We start from the raw sequence: 16,577 nt of genomic DNA on the forward strand, positions 1-16,577 counted from the left end.
CTGACAGTGGTTGTCACAGTGGTAGTGATCATGATCATGGGATGTGACATTAACAGTGGTGTTGATGGTGGTGGTGACAATGGTTACGGTGGTGACCATGATGGTGACAGTGGGGACAGTGGGGACAAAGCCGTGACGGTGTTGGCTGCAGCTACCAAGAGCATGTAATGTGCCCCAGCCATGCTCTTAATGCTCTGTATGTATTAATTCATTTAGTCCTCATAACATCCCCGTCTGGTAGGTATTCTTCTTCCCACGGAGGACGGAGAGGCATCCCTAAAGTCTCAGAGCTGGTAAGTGACGACCCAGGACTCGAACCCTGGAAGTGTGACTCCGGAGCCACAGCTCCCAGCACACAACTGTTCCTGAGTTGGCCCATGTTCCTGCTTCATCCAACTCTCATAAGAAGCCACTACAAAAGTAGAGTTGTTCACAGATGACGTTACGGAAGTTCAGAGAGGTTCTGTGACTTGCCAAAGGTTAAGACTCATGTTTAAGCCAGAACGTACGGTCCCCCGGCCAGTCTGGCCTTCTAGCCATGAGCCCTCGCCCCATATGGCTTAGGTTCTACTATTTTGGAGTCAAGTGACAAGGATCGGGTCTGGCCTCACTATGAACCCATGTGACCTAGGGCAGGTGACCCAACTTAAGTCCGTTCCTTCCTCTGCCACACAGGGATAACAGGGCCTATTCCACTGTGAGGATAGTTTTGGCAATAAACACAGAGCACTGGACCCAAAGTGACAGCTCACTGGGCACCCGACGGAAGGGAGGAAGGAGCTGTGTGAGGAGACAGAGACAGGACTCCTTCCTTCAGCAGGTGTCCGAGCCCTCAGCTGCCCACGTGTGGGGGGGAGAGCAGATGACATCCCTCAGCATCCCACACCTAAAGGGACTTAGCTTCTCAAAGGACATTCTGGGGAACACTGATTCCATGACACACACGGAGGATGCCGCACATTCTAGCCTCCTCCACAGGACTGACAGCACGCGTGGCAACGGAAGGCTCGGAGAACTCTTGTGGGAAGGAAAACCTTAAATGTCAGGTTTCTCAAACACATTTGACCAAGGCACCCCTTTAGGTCTAAGAGCTATTTGCATCCCGCCCAAGCAGTACAGCTCGGAACACAGCGTGAGGAGCCCACATGTAACTTAATCCCTTCGTTGGCACAAGAATGGGGCTCCACGAGGGAAGGTGGCAGACCCTGGCTCAACCCTGACAGTCCAGGGCAGAGCCACCCATTCTGCTTCGCAGTAGCCAGTCTGTAAACCCTGGCCTGGCTTTATAGCCATCGCTGAACCTCCCAGGCCTCGGTTTCCTCATCTGAGAAATGGCAGCATTGACGTCTGCCTCCGCAGTCCGCTGTGGCCCGGGTCGGAGCGCAAGCTACAGAGTCAGGCTGACTGTGGCTTCACAGCCGGTGCTATCAGTGGCCAGATGTGCGGCCCAGGGAGGTCGCTGGGGTCTCTCAGAGCCTCAGTTTACTTGCAAAATGGAGATAATAGCAGCAACTGGCTAGGAGAGACGGTGAGGCCCTTAGAACAGCAAACAGCATAAAATACACTCTCGACGGGTGATACACACGGGACACGAAGGATGAAGCCAGCTAGGACTGTCACTCTCATCGCCTTCAAATCCTTCGTGTCTTACGTCCTCCCGCTTTCTTGACTTCCCTGCATCGCAAACACGCCCCCCACATTCCAACATGCTGCCGCCCATTCTCATCTCTAAAATATTCTAGAACGACAGCACGACAGGTATCAGTAGCCCTGCAGGCAGGGCAAGAAATAAACCAGCGGAGGGATGGCGTCACCCAGGAAAGGAGGGCGGTGGCCCCTTCTGGAATTCTCGGGCTGCACACTCTTCAGCACACGCGCGACTCCTGAGTGTTTTTGGTAACTTCCAGCCGAGACGTGTACCTTTTTCCTAATGCCGTGACCATGGCCTCGAAGGAGCTGTCGTATCGGAGCAAAGGGAGGCTGTGTCCCGAGAGCGTGGACTCAATGAACTCTGACAGCCCGAAGTACTTCTTATTCTCAGGATATAAGTCGACCCCCTGAAACAGAGAAGAGCATCAGTCACACGAACACTGCATTGGCGGGGACGGAGAGAGTCACACGCTGGGCACCCAATGGCTGGCATAGGCATCTTGATCTAAATTGTGCTGACGTGGGCTGCCTCGATGGTTCAGCCAGTGAAACGTCCGACTCTGGACCTTGGCTCAGGTCATGATCTCAGGGTTATGAGACCAAGTCCCGCATCGGGCTCCACGGTCATCTTGGAGACCTTGAGACTCTCTCTCCCTCTCCCTCGGCCCCTCCCCAGCTCGTGGCATGTACACGCACATGCATGCTCTCTCTAATAAATAAAAAATCTTTTTTTAAAAATAAAAATGAATTGTGCTGAGTCTGCAGTCCCGCAGACGACTTCCCTCTGCAGACACAGAGCACAGAGCACTTTCTGATTAAAGGATGCCGCATCCCTGTCAGTCAAGACTTTTCCCTTCATCTGACCCTGGTGTCTTTGCCAGGAAGAACATCGGCCTTGTTTTTTAAACTCACAATGTTCTTGGGTGAAATGGCTTCTTTCCGACAATCTTAAGCTAGTTCTGGGAACAGGCCAATCAGTTATCCTGTGTTTGGCCTGCTACTAAAACCTGCAGAAAGAAATGCTTTTATCTAATCAATTTCACCCCCATGGACATAACATTCCTCCCAGACTAACACCAGAGCTGCTCAAATGTCAGAGTTGGAGAGGCTAATAAAATTGCAAAGCCATGAACTTGCCCTCACGCGCCAAGGTTCTGTGTGAGGGCCACAGCCAGCAGGACGGGGTCACAGTCAGGCTCTACCGCTCTCTGACTGCATGGCCCTTTAGGCAAGTAGCTCAAACCTCCTTTGCCTCATTTTCTCCTTCTGTAAATGAAAAATCATCCTAGCCCCTGCATCTGATAGGAGCTCATACGATAAGGCACTCAGAACAGTGCCTCCCTAGCTCACCAAAGTGCCACAGAAACCCTCGGTATCCCTACCACTGATTCCAACGCTAACGGACTGACGCCAAGCATCAGTATCTTTATAAGTTCCTCAGATGGCTCTGGGATGCCCCAAAAAAGTCTAGAATTTGAGGTTTGCTTGTTACTTGTACCATTAACTAGAATCCAACCACCCAGAATTCTCCAATTATTCTCAGAATTCTCAATCAGTTGTAGCCTTCTATTTTGATGAGAAAAGGCAGAGAATAAAGCACAACCTCACCAGGTTTTATGGATGTGTGTTCCATTCGGAAGGAGATTTTAAGGCCTGCTGCTTAAGGATGTGGGCATAGGAAAAGCAGGAACCTTTCCAAGGCTTCTAGACTAAACATTACATGTCCTCAGATGGGGAAGCCAACTAATGTCCTTTGGCAAGGAAGGGTTTAAATCTAATTCTGGGTCAAATCAAAGATCCAAGAAACTGGGGACCCATGTGACCCCCAACTACACCAGTTAATCAAGACTTTTACTGAGCAGAATTTCTCCCGACTCAAGGGCCATTGGGACACCAGGCAAGGGAGCCCAGAGTCACTCACGTTACTATAGGAGGCAGGCCAGTGGATCTCGTTGTAAGGGCTGATGAGGGTATGTTGTGTCTGCAATGCGTAGGGGAAGGACGTCACGTGGAGCGTCACGATGTTGGGGGCCTCCTTCACCTCCCTGCAATTGAGCAATCTGTCCACCAATCCCACGGCCGGGTCACTTTGGGCATAGAGATTATGAACAGCGCTACTGAGGGAGGAAAGGGGGGAGAAGACGCAGTGAGTGGGAAGATGAATCCTGCTTGGTAATTTTACAAGGATCAAGCAGTTGAATACACTTCTAACTAGCCCCGCCCACATTACATTTCTCTAACTAGCCCCGCCCACATTACATTTCTAATGAGCCCCGCCCCCAAGTGTGCAAGTGATCAAAGCTTCTGGCTCTGCCCATGATGAGGAAAATTTAAGAAAAAAAAAAAAAAAAATGACCACACTGCAAGCACCTGCCAGGGACTCCCCGGATACTCACTGCTTATTAAAAACTTAGCTGGGGGAGCAGTATTTATGGAAGATTGCTTGGGGGACACACAATCTACCCAGTCCTCAAGAGTGGGAATTCTCACCCACAAGTGCTCCTTCCTCCCCATCTGACTGTGTACCTGTCTCCTTGAATTCTTTCCCCTAAATTCCTACCGGCCTGAAAAGATCCGCAAAGGATAAAAAACGGTACATTCTATATTAAATTTAAAGGTTTGGGACCTGGAAGGGGAAGCATTTTGGACAAGGGGCCCAGGAGAAAAGCGCAGCTCAGCTCTTCCTTGTGGGCCATGGCCTTGGCCTTCTCTCCTGGGCACCCAGCAGAATAGAAAACTCTCGGGCTTTTGGGTGGCAGGAGGCTACTCTGAGAACCCACCCCCTGCCCAGGGAATACGCACATGCTGGCCTTTCCTAGAATCCAGGGCGTTCCAATCCCTCCCAGCCCAAGCAGGGACCTTATGTTGTATGCTCTGCATACAGGTGATCTCTGAGGTCCTGCCCAGCCCTACATGCCTGCATCCGTGCGAAATCAAAGCCTTCTTCGGCGATCTGACCTGGGATCTCCCTTCCCTCCTCACCCAGTCAGCGGCAGTGTCTAAATGCACAGCCCTCAGGCCAGTCTATGGAGATGAGAGCCCCCCTAAATCAGAAATCCTGCCAGACTCAGAGCCTGACAGCATCTAAAATGCATCTAGATTTACGTTCACTTGAACAGAGTCCATCAAATGGACTCAGAAGGGTGGCACCAGCTGTGGCCCTCGGTGCTGAAGCCAATGGGCCCGCCATTAGGAAGAACCTATTCCGGTCAGGGTCCCCTCCCCACACCAGGGGGCACCTTCTTACTGAGTGGGGTACAGAAAAGGAGGCCCTAGGTCAAGGCCGGCTTGGCACTAATCCCCTCCTGCCCCCACCCGAGCCCTGAGACCCTGAGCCTGTTTCCATGATGGTACCTTTCAGAGGCTCCACTGGATGTCCCCTGAGATAACTTCCAGCTCTACGGTTCTGGAACACATCCATGACATCTGCTTACAGATGCCAAAACCCCAGCATCATTCATCTCGTCAAGGCTCGTACCCAGAGTCCCGAGTATCACCCACGTAGTAATTCAAGGAAGGAACCGGCCAAGCCTGGGTAGGCCAAACCCCCTCTCACCTCACGAGATCCCAGTGGGCATGGTCGTGGATGAGGACAAAGAGCGTGTGTGGGTTCTGAAAGGAGTTTTGCAGAAAGGACTTAAATTTCGTCTGTGCTTCCGCATCAAGCTTTAAAACGTACTGTTCGACCCTCTGCTTGGTCATGTGCTCCTTTTCCAAGCCAAGCTCCAGCAAAACCCCTGTAATGTGGTAAAAATACATCACAAGTAATCCAGGACAAGGACAACCCTTGCCCCGAGTTTCTCACTCACTCAACAGACCCCTGCTGAGCGCCTGCTGTCTGGCCGGAGTTCTGGCCGGCCCCGAGCCTATGGGGATGTGTGAGATATGGGGGTCAGGGCAGCTGACCCCTGGGCAAAGAGACGGCTCATTTCCTAGCGAGGTGTGTGCACAGCGGCCACCCAAGGAGGACAGCCAAGCTGGCTTCGTGAAGCTGGTGATCCTAGGCTTGGAGTGACTGAAGTGAAGGGTCAGGTCCCACCTCCCTGCCAACCCCAGCAAAACCATCCCCCAACCTGAAGGCCGGGGAGCTGTAGGTTACAGAACTCTAGAATAAATCCTCTGAGTTAAGACATTGACTCTCTGTGTATTTCGTATCTCACCCCCTTGAAAGTACATGGAAAATACATGAAGTTGAAGCACGTTATCAACACGCTGGTTGTGGACCTGAGTGGGACAGAGTGGGAACTCAAGTCACGGTTCAAGCTTTAATGGATTATAAAATGTTGGGCAATTTGCTATCTCTGAGCATCTGTTTCATGATCTATAAAATGGGAGTATTAATCCTCGCCCCACCTACTTTAGAGGCAAAGACTGATGTTTCGATGCCAAATCTGAATTTAAGGGAATCAAAGCTTCTCCCATGCAGATGTCACAACTTGCCGCCCAGATGCCCCGTACCTGAATGCCAGACATGGAACAGGGTCTGCTGATAGGTGACTTCTGAAGGGGGAATACAAATCAGAAAGTCCACCTTCTCAAAGGATCCTAAGTCCAAATTTTGGGTGCTGGAATCCGCAATGGAACACACGTGGGAGAGAAGCTTCTGAGCCACAGCCAGCTGGAAGGGCCGGATATGGTGGGGCTCCAAATTGTAACCTGGAACCAGAGCCCCCAAAAAGGTGAGATGCACCCAAGAGCAGAGAGCCAAAACCCTTGACATCTGCTGGAAATTGTGCAATAGGGCCTTGTCTAGTGCAGAGAGGGACCAAAGGGGAGTCACACCAACATTTATCGAGTACCTACTCTGAGCTGTGTACATTTCACGCTTTTTGGAATTTCATAATAAAAGGATGAACAGTGCTCAGGGAGCACAGAGGCAGTTACCTACTCTACCCAAAGAGGACAAAGAACAGCATCACAGGGAAGCTGACCCTGAGAAAGGACTTCGGAAGAGACGGTGAGTTGTCTGGAAGGGAGGGTGACCATCACAGCTCTTTGGGAACTCAGGATACATGAAATGGTACAGCAATGCATTGATAAGCTGGAAATTTACACCGAGAAATGTATCATCTCAGGAAAAGTATACAAGCATCCATTTCAGGCTTGGATGAGACTACTAGTGTTTTGTTTTTGTTTTTGTTTTTTAAGATTTTATTTATTTATTTGGCAGACAGAGATCACAAGTAGGCAGAGAGGCAGGTAGAGAGAGAGGGGAAGCAGGCTCCCTGGCAGGCAGAGAGCCCTATGTGGAGCTCAGTCACAGGACCCTGGGACCATGACCCAAGCCGAAGGCAGAGGCTTTAACCCACTGAGCCACTCAGGCGCCCCGAGACTACCAGTGTTTTAAGGACTAAAATAAAAATTATATATCAGTAAACTTTGATGCTAAGAAGATGCCCTGCCTTCTGGATGTGCCTCTTAGCCACCCCCTCCACCCCCCTTCCCCCCTGGATGCTGTCTCAGCAGCCCAGACCCTGGCTGCTGGCTCCCAGCATCACTCACTTGTGCACGCTGGAGCTCCGCCAACATCGAAGGATGCTGATTTGGGGACAGAGGACGCAGTGAGTGAGGACGGAACATGGCCTTGATTTTCCTGATGGAATTTGTCCAGCAGAGTGTCAATGTCACCCTCTGCCCAAAACAGAACAGAAAAATGGGTTTTCCATCCCAGTGAAGCCCAGCAAACCTCCACGCCACACCTGCATACGAGGCACTGTTCTGGGCCTAGGGTAATGGAACTAGAGAAGGCACAGCCCATTCGGTCGAGGAGCCTGCAGCCTAGTAAGGAAGGCAAATACATCAGAGAGAATTGCACTGTGAGGTGGCAGGTGACAGGAGAAGGAAGAGCCAGATGCTAAAGGACAAGAGAAAGGGGTCCGAGCCCATCCTAGAGAAGGAAGGGCCAGCGGGAGTTCCCGGGAGGAAATGGGTTGAGGAAATGGGCAAAGAAGGGAGCAGGGCACAGAACTCCCAGCCTAGAACACATGGACTCAAGTAATTCGGACACAGAGGTAGGGAGCCGCAGGGCACAGGGGAAGAGGCACAGGACCTAGGAGGACCCACAGCCAGCGCAGGAAGACAGCCAACCAGAGACCCCCCCAGAAAGGGTCGTAAATGCTAACACAGAGAACGAAGGGGTCACCCTGCCCATCCAAACCCAGGTCGGCCTCAGCAGGCTCTGGGGAACGGGCTCCGAGAAGTCCGTCCCTCCCACTTGGGAATTCACAGCTGTCTCCCTACAGACCTACCTGGACAGAGGGTGCTGAAAAAGGCCCCCAAGGAGTCCACTTTCCCCGTCACCAGCTCATAACTGACTTCTTTCTGGTACTCTGCTGGGGTGAGAAGGCTCTCAGAAAGAATTCGGGCCTGATATTTTCCTGGAAAACAAACAACACCTTTCACTGGGCTCCCCCACTTAGAATTCGCACGGGAGCCCCTCAGTGGCAGAGTCTGTGCTCATCACTCTGTCTCTCTCTCCCTAACCCCCAACAATGGCCTAGTCTCACCCTCTGCCCTGGCCTCCTGCCTCCCTACAGCGTGCTGCCACGTGGTCTTGGGGGGGGGTGGGCCGCAGCTGTCCCCAGTGGCAACCTCGCCTGCCTCCTCCGTCTCTCAGGCCCCTCTCCAACGTCACCTCTGCAGAGAGGTTCTCCTGACCCTCCTAACAGCCAGCGTCCCGAACGGGATCCCCATCCCGGGGCCCTCCCACCCGAGCTGTCCGGCTCTGTGTTTGGCGTCTGCTCCAGGAAAGCGGGGATCTTGTCGTCTTCGTGCCTCCATCCCCAGCCCTTAGAACAGCGCCTGCGCGTAGTAGGGCTTCAATAAGTAACTATATAATTTGTTAGTTAATTGATTCATTAATCTACACAATACAAGATCGCTGTTGTGGTTTTTTTGTTGTTCCTGTTCTGCACAAGCGAGCCGAAGGAACGGACCGCCAGAGTCAGGAGGCAACCGGTCACATCACCGGGTGCACGGAGCCAGGTTTTCGACCCCGTCCATCCAGCCTCCAGAGCTGGCCAGGCTCTCTAGGGGGAGAGGGGAACGCTCACCTTCCCCATGGAGGAGGAACGACTCCGAACCCACCAGCCCGGGCACGCCCCTCTCACGCCAGGAGGGCCCTAACCCCAGTCACGAACCAACGGCTGCCACAAACCCACGGCCACGAGAGGCAAGGCGCACCGATCGGCAAGGGGAGAGGCTGCAGCTGGTTTTCCAGCAGCCGCCAGGCTCACCGGTGACGGCGACGCAGGAGTCGATGGCGGGGCTGCGACAGGCGCGGACAATCACCACGTAGTTGGTCTTGGCGAGCTTGCCCTCGATGAGCAGCCGGAACATCTCCGAGAGGCCCTCGGCCAGGGAGTAGGTGCACTCTATGACGTGTACGCTGTCGTTGCACGAGCTGGCGGCCAGGCCGGCCAGCCAGGGCAGCTGCGCCGAGGTGACTGGGGCCACGGTGCTGGGCGCGGGCGGGCAGGGCTGTGGCGGTGCCTGCTGGTACTGCCGGATCTCCGTCAGGTGCGACTCGCGCCACGAGCGCAGAAAGATCTGCTCCAGGTCCTCCATCAGGGGCACCTGGTCGGCTGCTGGTAATGACAGGGCGACGGGAGAGGCTTCAGCGCCCGCCCGCAAGCGCAGAGTGTGGCTCCGGGGCGACACGTGCAGGCGAGCCCAACAGATCTCCGTGGGCATCGTTCAGGGTCCATCATCTTACGGGTGCTGGGCTGCGAGCGCCGGGCGGGCACGTGAGCAGCCACCACTCCCCGGCCTCACCGAGCCACAACGCTTTCCACCCATTTCTCAGTCTGGTTTTCAGCGACAGGTTTTAAATCACTGTAAGGACTGAAGCCTCCAACTTCAGGGCTTGTCTCCTTTCCCCTACGGTCACGTGGAGCCAGGGGCCACACTGTCTGCGGTCTACACGGCCAGTGCTCTCGCTGGGCACATCGGGTCCCTTCGAGCAAGGCACCACCATTTACCCAGCAGGGGCTCGGCTCCACTGTTGATCTTCCTATTGCTTCCAAATAACCACCGTGATAAATAACCTCCCTGACACATGTCTTTATGGATAGAACCTACTTTCTAAGTTCTCAGAACTGGGCTTCTGGAGCTAACTAATACATGTGATCAGGCTGTTTCCAGGGATCCAAGTGCACCAACCTGCCACAACACTAAGGGCGGACGAGGACCCTGCCTTTACTGCACCCTTAGTGCCACCGGATACCATCGCTTGTGTTAATTTCACTGGAAAATATTACTCGATTTGTTCATTTGTGCCTCTCTGATGCCTAGTGACACTGAACACTTCTAGCATTTCTTTCCTATAGACGTTTTCTGGTATATTTGTCCAAATTTTAGAGATGGGTGAGCTGGAGGGTACAGCAGCCCACTGGAGCTCAGAAGACACGCTCTCTCCCGACTCCACCCAGTCCCGGCTCCAGCCGAGCACTAGCTGTCCGAGGACACCGGCTCCTGACCGGGAAGATGGGGCTCACACCACCCCCTCAACTGGCTGGGCCATGATTTTATGAGGTTAGCTGTTAGCCCTCCCATCTTTAAAACCTTCCCCTGAGCCCACCCTCTTCTGGAATCACCGTCACCAAGCAAAGGTCTTGGGAGAGTTGTCTACCCTCACCCACCTATTTCTTCACCTCCTCTCCCCAAACCAGTGCAGCAGGTGGCTTCCGTCCCCACACTCCTCGTACATACTCACCTCCGGCGGTGCCGATCGCTTCCATACACCCAGACCCAATGGCTAACCACGAGCCCTCACTCTGCTCTCAGCCTGACTCAGGGGACAAGTCCCTCTCTTGAAATGCTTTCACTGGACTCTGTGTCTGCTGACTGTTCCTTCAACACGTGCTGGCTGAGCACCAACATTACCCTTCAGGTGCTCCGGACACGCAGCCGTAAATGAAGTCGACATTCCTGAGCTCACAGCCCTGACACCCTCCCCAGGGGACAAGCACCTGAAGTAAACAAATACACAGGCGTGTAATTCCCGGGAGTGCTGGTGTTCCAAACGCAAGATAAAGAGGAGACAGAACCCCAGGGGCCAGGGGAGGGGCGCCGTCTTAGATACAGTGATGAGAAGGCCTCTCTAGATGACATGGGAACCAAAACCCAGAGAAAGCAGTAGCCGTGCAAACGTCCTGGGCAGGAGCGTTTCTCGGGGAAGGAAGAGCAGGCATGGGGGACTGGGATGCCACGGGGCACAGCAGGGCTGGAGCAAAGCAAGCAGCTGCGGGAGGCAGGCCGGTGGCGTGGCCCCTGGACCCAGGGTGGGTTGAGCGTGTGCTAGGAAGCCGTGGCAGGCTCCAGCAGGGAACCGAGACAAGGAGACTCACAACTGCAACAGACGTGCAGAGCGGGGCAAGAGCAGTGCCCTGGCGAGGAAGGCACGATGGGGAGGGTGGGCAAGGGTGGGTCGGGGACGAACCAGGGCTTACCAGTGCATGGGATGTGGGTCGTGAGAAAGAGCAAGACACACGCCCCATTTTCCCAGATTTCTCACCATTTCAGGCAACATTGTCCAAGTTCTGCCCAACCGTGTGCCTCCCTGGCTGTTCCATCCACCTCGTCCTCCAGATCTCTGACTGCTGGGGTGCCCGAGGGCTCATACATCGGGGCCTTTCTCCCCAGGACTCTTGTCCAATCTCCCAGCTTCAGTACAGCTCATCACTGGGCCCATGTTACCCAAACTGGCACCAGCAGCTGCACCTTCTCCCTGGGGCTCAAGTCCTGTCTGGCCACGTCCTGGAATCAGCCCCTTGGAGGCCTCATGGGCCTCTCAAACATGAAACAGCCAAGACAGGACTTGCACCCACCCTCTGGCTCCAGCACCCACCTGGGGGCTCAGGGCAGAAACCGGGCTGCCCGTCCTCTCCCCGCCTCAGACAGCCTACTGCCCTCACCCCTTCAGGATAAACCCAGCCTTCTCCCTCCTGTGACCCTCAGTGGTCAAAGCCACCTCCCACTTCAACTGGGACAATACGGCCCCTGCACCAGCCAGGCCCACACAGCAGCCACTGCGGTCTCCTGGAAGCCAAGGTCAGATCATATCCACGCCTTGCCTCAAACCATTCCAGAGCTGCTGCAGACCGAACTGTGTGTCCCTCCTCCCAATTCATCTGCGGATACCATAACCCTCACTGGGATGTCTTTGGAGATAAGGCCTTTAAAGAGGGATTAACGTTAAGTGAGGTCACAGGGTGAGGTCCTGGTCCAGCCGCTCTAGTGCCGGCATGAACAGAGACACGGGAGTCCTCTGTCCCTCTCCCCAAACGCGTGCGCTCAGGAAAGGCCCCACGAGCGCACAGAGAGGGGCTGTCTGCGAGCCAGGAAGGGAGGCCTCCCTAGAACCTGGCTGGCATCCTGGATGTTGGGCTTCTAGCCTCCAGAGCCCTGAGACAGAAACATCTGTGGTCTAAGCCCCCCGGGACAGGCTCTGCTGTGGAGCCAGAAGTGGCCAGAGCTGACCGGTCCAAGCTGTTGGTCAGTGTGTCTGCAGTGCAAAGTCCTGGCTGCACGCGGAGGACCCGGCCCTCCGCCGGCACCCTCCCCCCACTAGGCTGTAACCACCAGGCCTGGCCTGCAGCCCTCCCGGCGTCTCCCTTGCCTCCCCCACCTCCTCACGAGGCAGCTTCTCCCCACTCGAGCATCAGCTCAGAGGCCTTTCTCCGTGAGGCTGAATCACCGAACCCCCACCCGCCCTGCCCCAGGGCTCCCTCTCCCCGCTCCACTCTCCATCTGATCACGGCTCCTGTCCCGCATCTCTGTCTTACTCCCTGGTCCCTCTGTGCTTCTGGAATGGCAGCCGCGCGGTTTTTGGATTATCTCCAGTGGTTCTGACCCACTTTAAGCCATGCCCAGGCCCTCCAGGCGGTGACCGGAGGCCATGTCCTGACGTGACTGCAGCATCCCCACGTTCCCTGGGCTGCCGTCCCACGGGTCCCGGGGCTTCACAGTGGCTCCAAGGGCCAGGCTGGGATCGAGGCTCCCGCACGTCCCCCCTCGCTGGGTGTTCTACCGGCGACTCCCAGGCCGCGGGCGGGACACTCACCCAGCTGCACGAGGTAGTAGACAGTGAGCAGCAGCTGCATCTCCTCGGAGATGGGCTGGATGGCGGAGGCCCCGCACTGCTCGTAGGCCCGCGAGATGGACTGGGAGTTCTGGTAGCACGTGTACAGGAGGGGGCTCACGACGACGTCGTTCAGGTTCCCACAGAGGTAGGGGAAGTTCCCGTGGCCTGCGGAACAGGAAACCGCATCCACTTGGTGGCTGCCCTCGGGCACGGTCTGTGCCCCCACCCATGTGGGGTCTCCAAATCCAGGGGTGGGGCGCCAGCGTGCAGGCCAGACGCCACTGGGGTAACTCTCGTGCCCCTTTCCGGGGAGACCTCGGACGTCCGGCCCTTGCTGACTGCCCTGGCAGCTCTGATCACGGACCGGTTCTGTGGCAGGTGGTCAGTACCTCGTCTCCCCCACAAGTGAGCTACAGCCCGGGAATGTGCCCCGAGTGGAAGCATCGCCTCGGCCGCCCCGCAGCTCCGACCACAGGAAGCCCCGTGGAAGCACCACCTTCTGGCTCTCCGCTGACTGCCCACCTGCCAGCCTGCACCGTCCCCAACCACCCCCCCACAACATGGGATGCTGATTCACGTCCTCCCAGGGCTCTCCAGCAAGCTGGGTTAGGAAAATAAACCACGGTACAGACTGGAGGCTCCAGGTCCTGAGAGAACTTGACCAACACTTTAGCACAAGTTCTAGATTCACTCCGATGACAACCCCCAGAGGCAGAAGAGCCCGGCTATGCTGGACTCTCCCCGGCACCATGCATCAGCTGAGGCACCCTGGTCAGGAAGTCTGACATCCCTAAGCCTCAGTCTTCACATCTGTACAATGGGGGGGACACATGCAGTCCCCATGGGGCTGCTGAGATGATCGGCTGTGCTAAATGCCTGTGTGGCGTCCTGTACTCTGGTGGTCCTCACTTATGCACCAAACATGCACTTAGTGAACGCCTGCTGTATGGCACATGCAGGCATCATGCTTGACTCCAGGGAGAACCTGATGACTGAGATGGTTCATACCCTCAAGGAACCGCTTCTCCAACCTGCAGATGCAGGAGGGTCCCTGAAAGGCAGCCTAAGACAGACTGCTGGGCCCTACCGCACAGCGTCTGGCTCAGGAATGGGGCCTGTGATGCTGGTATGTTCCTGGGAGTTCACGCCTCTAAGAGATCCTGGAGGGGGCTGGTCCTCTGGCCAGGGAGCACAGCTGGGGTACCACTGCTTACCAACATTCTGACTCAAGCTGCGTGGGGGCCCAGGTGAATAAGAAGGTAAGGCAGCCTTGCGGAGAAGGCACAGAGGTGGTTGGGACCTGCACTGGTGGGGGTGGGAGGGGACAGCCAGGGAAGCAAGTACCTTACGAAGAGCCCACGGCTGGAACAGAGCAGCCACACTGGGAAGTGCCATGAACTTGAGGAACAAGGAGGATGGCCTTCATCCGAGGTTGCTAGCCATTAGACACTCACCCTGACTTTCCTGGGGCTTCCGGCTCGGGGGAGGAGCAGGTGCAGATCCTGCCCATATCCCCGTGCTCTGTCTTCCCATCACTGTGCTTTTGGGGCCTACTGCGGTCCCACAATAGCCGTGTGAAGGACACAGGTAATGCGGCCGCGTGCTGACCTCCACCTTGTCAGCTAATAGGCCCAATGTGTATCGGCTCTGTCCCATGCATGGTTCAAAACCCAGACCTGCACCCTTCTTCCTAAATACCCCATCCACTTTTGGTTTTTTAGGAAAAAGGACTGACTCTCTTAGTTCTTAACTGCCAGTAAGACCTCTCTCCCACTCTCCTACCACCCTCTCTCCTCTATTCCTACGAACATGATACCAAATGCAGCATTAACTTAATGAAGGATCTGAATGCACGTGTGTGTGTGCGCGCATATGCACACGCGTGTGTGTGTGCGTGTTGTCACAGGTCAGCATGCGGGACCAGCGAAAACCATCCTCAGACAAGTCCCGCCCGAGCTTCCCATTTCAAGACCTCCTGCATCACAAGAAAGGGACCTCTTCAGTTGACCGAACACCTCCCCCACGTGGCATACATCAGCCTACGGTCACAAAACAGATCGAATCTTGTTGTCTTTTATGCTTTCACGTGGCACCCGTAGCCATCCTTGCCCAAAGTCAGATTCTATACCCAAAATATACCAGGGGCCCAGGGTGACAAGAGGACCACCCACCCCATCAGGGGTCCTCGAAGCAGGGGACCGATGGCTCCATGTCCGAGCACCGGTGCTTTGCACTGGGCCTGTTCCCAGGGCAGTTGCTCAGTGAGGTTGAACTAATGAACACGTGAATGAATGAACACAAGGACACAGCAGAACCACTTCATTTCACCCGGGCTCCTTGTGGAAAATCGTGACCCGCTCCAGACCCGCTGATGACCCCCTCCAGAACTTGGCATCTGATCAGGGGCTACAGCAGTGACGGGTCGGCTTCGTTCTTTCACTGGCCTGGACGGGGCCTCCGAGGTCTCTCAGGGGAACACCCGTGCGTCAGCCCATGGCTTGCTCCGTGCGGACCCCCCCAGCCTCCCGCCCCCCCCCCCCCCCCGTCCCACTGTTGTACTTGCCTTTAAATATCACCGGCTTGGCCTTGCATATTTGCAGCAAGTTGTCAGGAACGGACACTGGTTCTCCGGAGGCCACAGCAGGAAACGTGACCGAAGCTGGTCCCACCAAGCCAACCTGGGGCACGCAGGACATGCCTGCACTCTCTGGAAACATGCCAAGGGTGTTAGGAAGACACACGGAACAGGGCCTCCCTCTGCAGCAGACCTGATGTCAGACCGGCCTGCACACCTGCTACAGCTGACGCGAACCCCCACCTACAGGAATACCCCCGTCCTGGAATCACAGATCCCTGAGGTCCAAGTACCTTTAAGGTCATTTCACCCAACCTTCCCCCCCCAAACAACACAGCCACGTGACAGGCAAGCCCCTTTTAAATTTCTTTAGGGTCCAGGAGCTAGGTCACTGCTGTACAAGGACCTTGGGCTCCACTGTGCAGCTCCTCCATATGAGACCCCTCAGTGATACCGAAGTCTGCCCCCGGGACATCCTCCCCAGTTCGCACACATTGACACAGTGCACACGTGCGCGCGCACACCCCGGGCGCCGAGTCCTACAGTCGGCAAGGCTGCTGTCACTTACCGTACTTGGCTCTGTTCCCGCCACCCTGGGAGTAGCCAGCGTCTGCAGCGGAGGGGGATTCCGGAGACCACCCTTTGTGGCGCTTTTTGGGGGGCCCGGAGTTTGACAGGATACCTGGACAACATGCAGAGTATAGATCAGGCTGCCACGAAGGACGAGCTTTAAAACATCCCCGATTTGGAGAACACGTGTCAGTTTTAAACCTCAGAGCTTCACGACGGTTCTCCGCTGTGTAGTGAAGCATGTGATGCGCATGAGCAAACATCCCGTCCCTTTCAGTGAACATCTCATTCCAGACCAGCCCAGTACTGAGAGGCTTATCTCTGAGCCTCGGCACTCCAGTCTTTAAAACGGGATCATGAACCCTACCGTGCAGGGTGGTTTGAAAAAGACTAAGGAGCATGCGCATAAAGCAGAGTCTGGCCGGCTGACTGAGAGCCCCCAAGATCCATCCCATCTTCTTCCAGCTCCTCCTCTGACGCCACCGTCACAGCCTCACCACTGGGGGGCAGCACTGCTCCACCTGCTCCCGCCCGAGCCTTGGCCACTAGCGCAGACCAGAGAAATCTGTGGGAACGGCAGCCGGTACTCGCCGCTGGTGCTGGTTTTCTAGACAACAGCAGCATGTGTGTGACTCAGGCTATGTTCCTGGGTTATTCAAAACATCAGGAACTGGTTACCATGCTTTTTTGAGCAATCCA

The 16,577-nt window shown here is 55.4% G+C and overlaps 1 protein-coding gene across 2 annotated transcripts in view; it reads right to left on the reverse strand.

Annotated features, from left to right (window-relative positions):
* LOC111154103 (growth regulation by estrogen in breast cancer 1) overlaps positions 1-16,577 on the reverse strand; it is a 71,581-nt gene that overhangs the window by 33,936 nt on the left and 21,068 nt on the right. For both annotated transcript variants that reach the window (XM_022513490.1, XM_022513489.1), the window contains exons 7-16: positions 15,877-15,990; positions 15,297-15,440; positions 12,713-12,898; positions 8,886-9,236; positions 7,899-8,027; positions 7,153-7,281; positions 6,109-6,306; positions 5,207-5,387; positions 3,572-3,767; positions 1,921-2,057 (exon numbers count right to left, since the gene is read on the reverse strand). In XM_022513490.1, the coding sequence (XP_022369198.1) occupies positions 1,921-2,057; positions 3,572-3,767; positions 5,207-5,387; positions 6,109-6,306; positions 7,153-7,281; positions 7,899-8,027; positions 8,886-9,236; positions 12,713-12,898; positions 15,297-15,440; positions 15,877-15,990 (1,765 nt within the window). The remainder of the gene's footprint in view (positions 1-1,920; positions 2,058-3,571; positions 3,768-5,206; positions 5,388-6,108; positions 6,307-7,152; positions 7,282-7,898; positions 8,028-8,885; positions 9,237-12,712; positions 12,899-15,296; positions 15,441-15,876; positions 15,991-16,577) is intronic.

The sequence above is a fragment of the Enhydra lutris genome, unplaced genomic scaffold, assembly GCF_002288905.1.
Source record: "Enhydra lutris kenyoni isolate GAN:26980312 unplaced genomic scaffold, ASM228890v2 scaffoldscaffold35, whole genome shotgun sequence".
Lineage (NCBI taxonomy): Eukaryota > Metazoa > Chordata > Mammalia > Carnivora > Mustelidae > Enhydra > Enhydra lutris.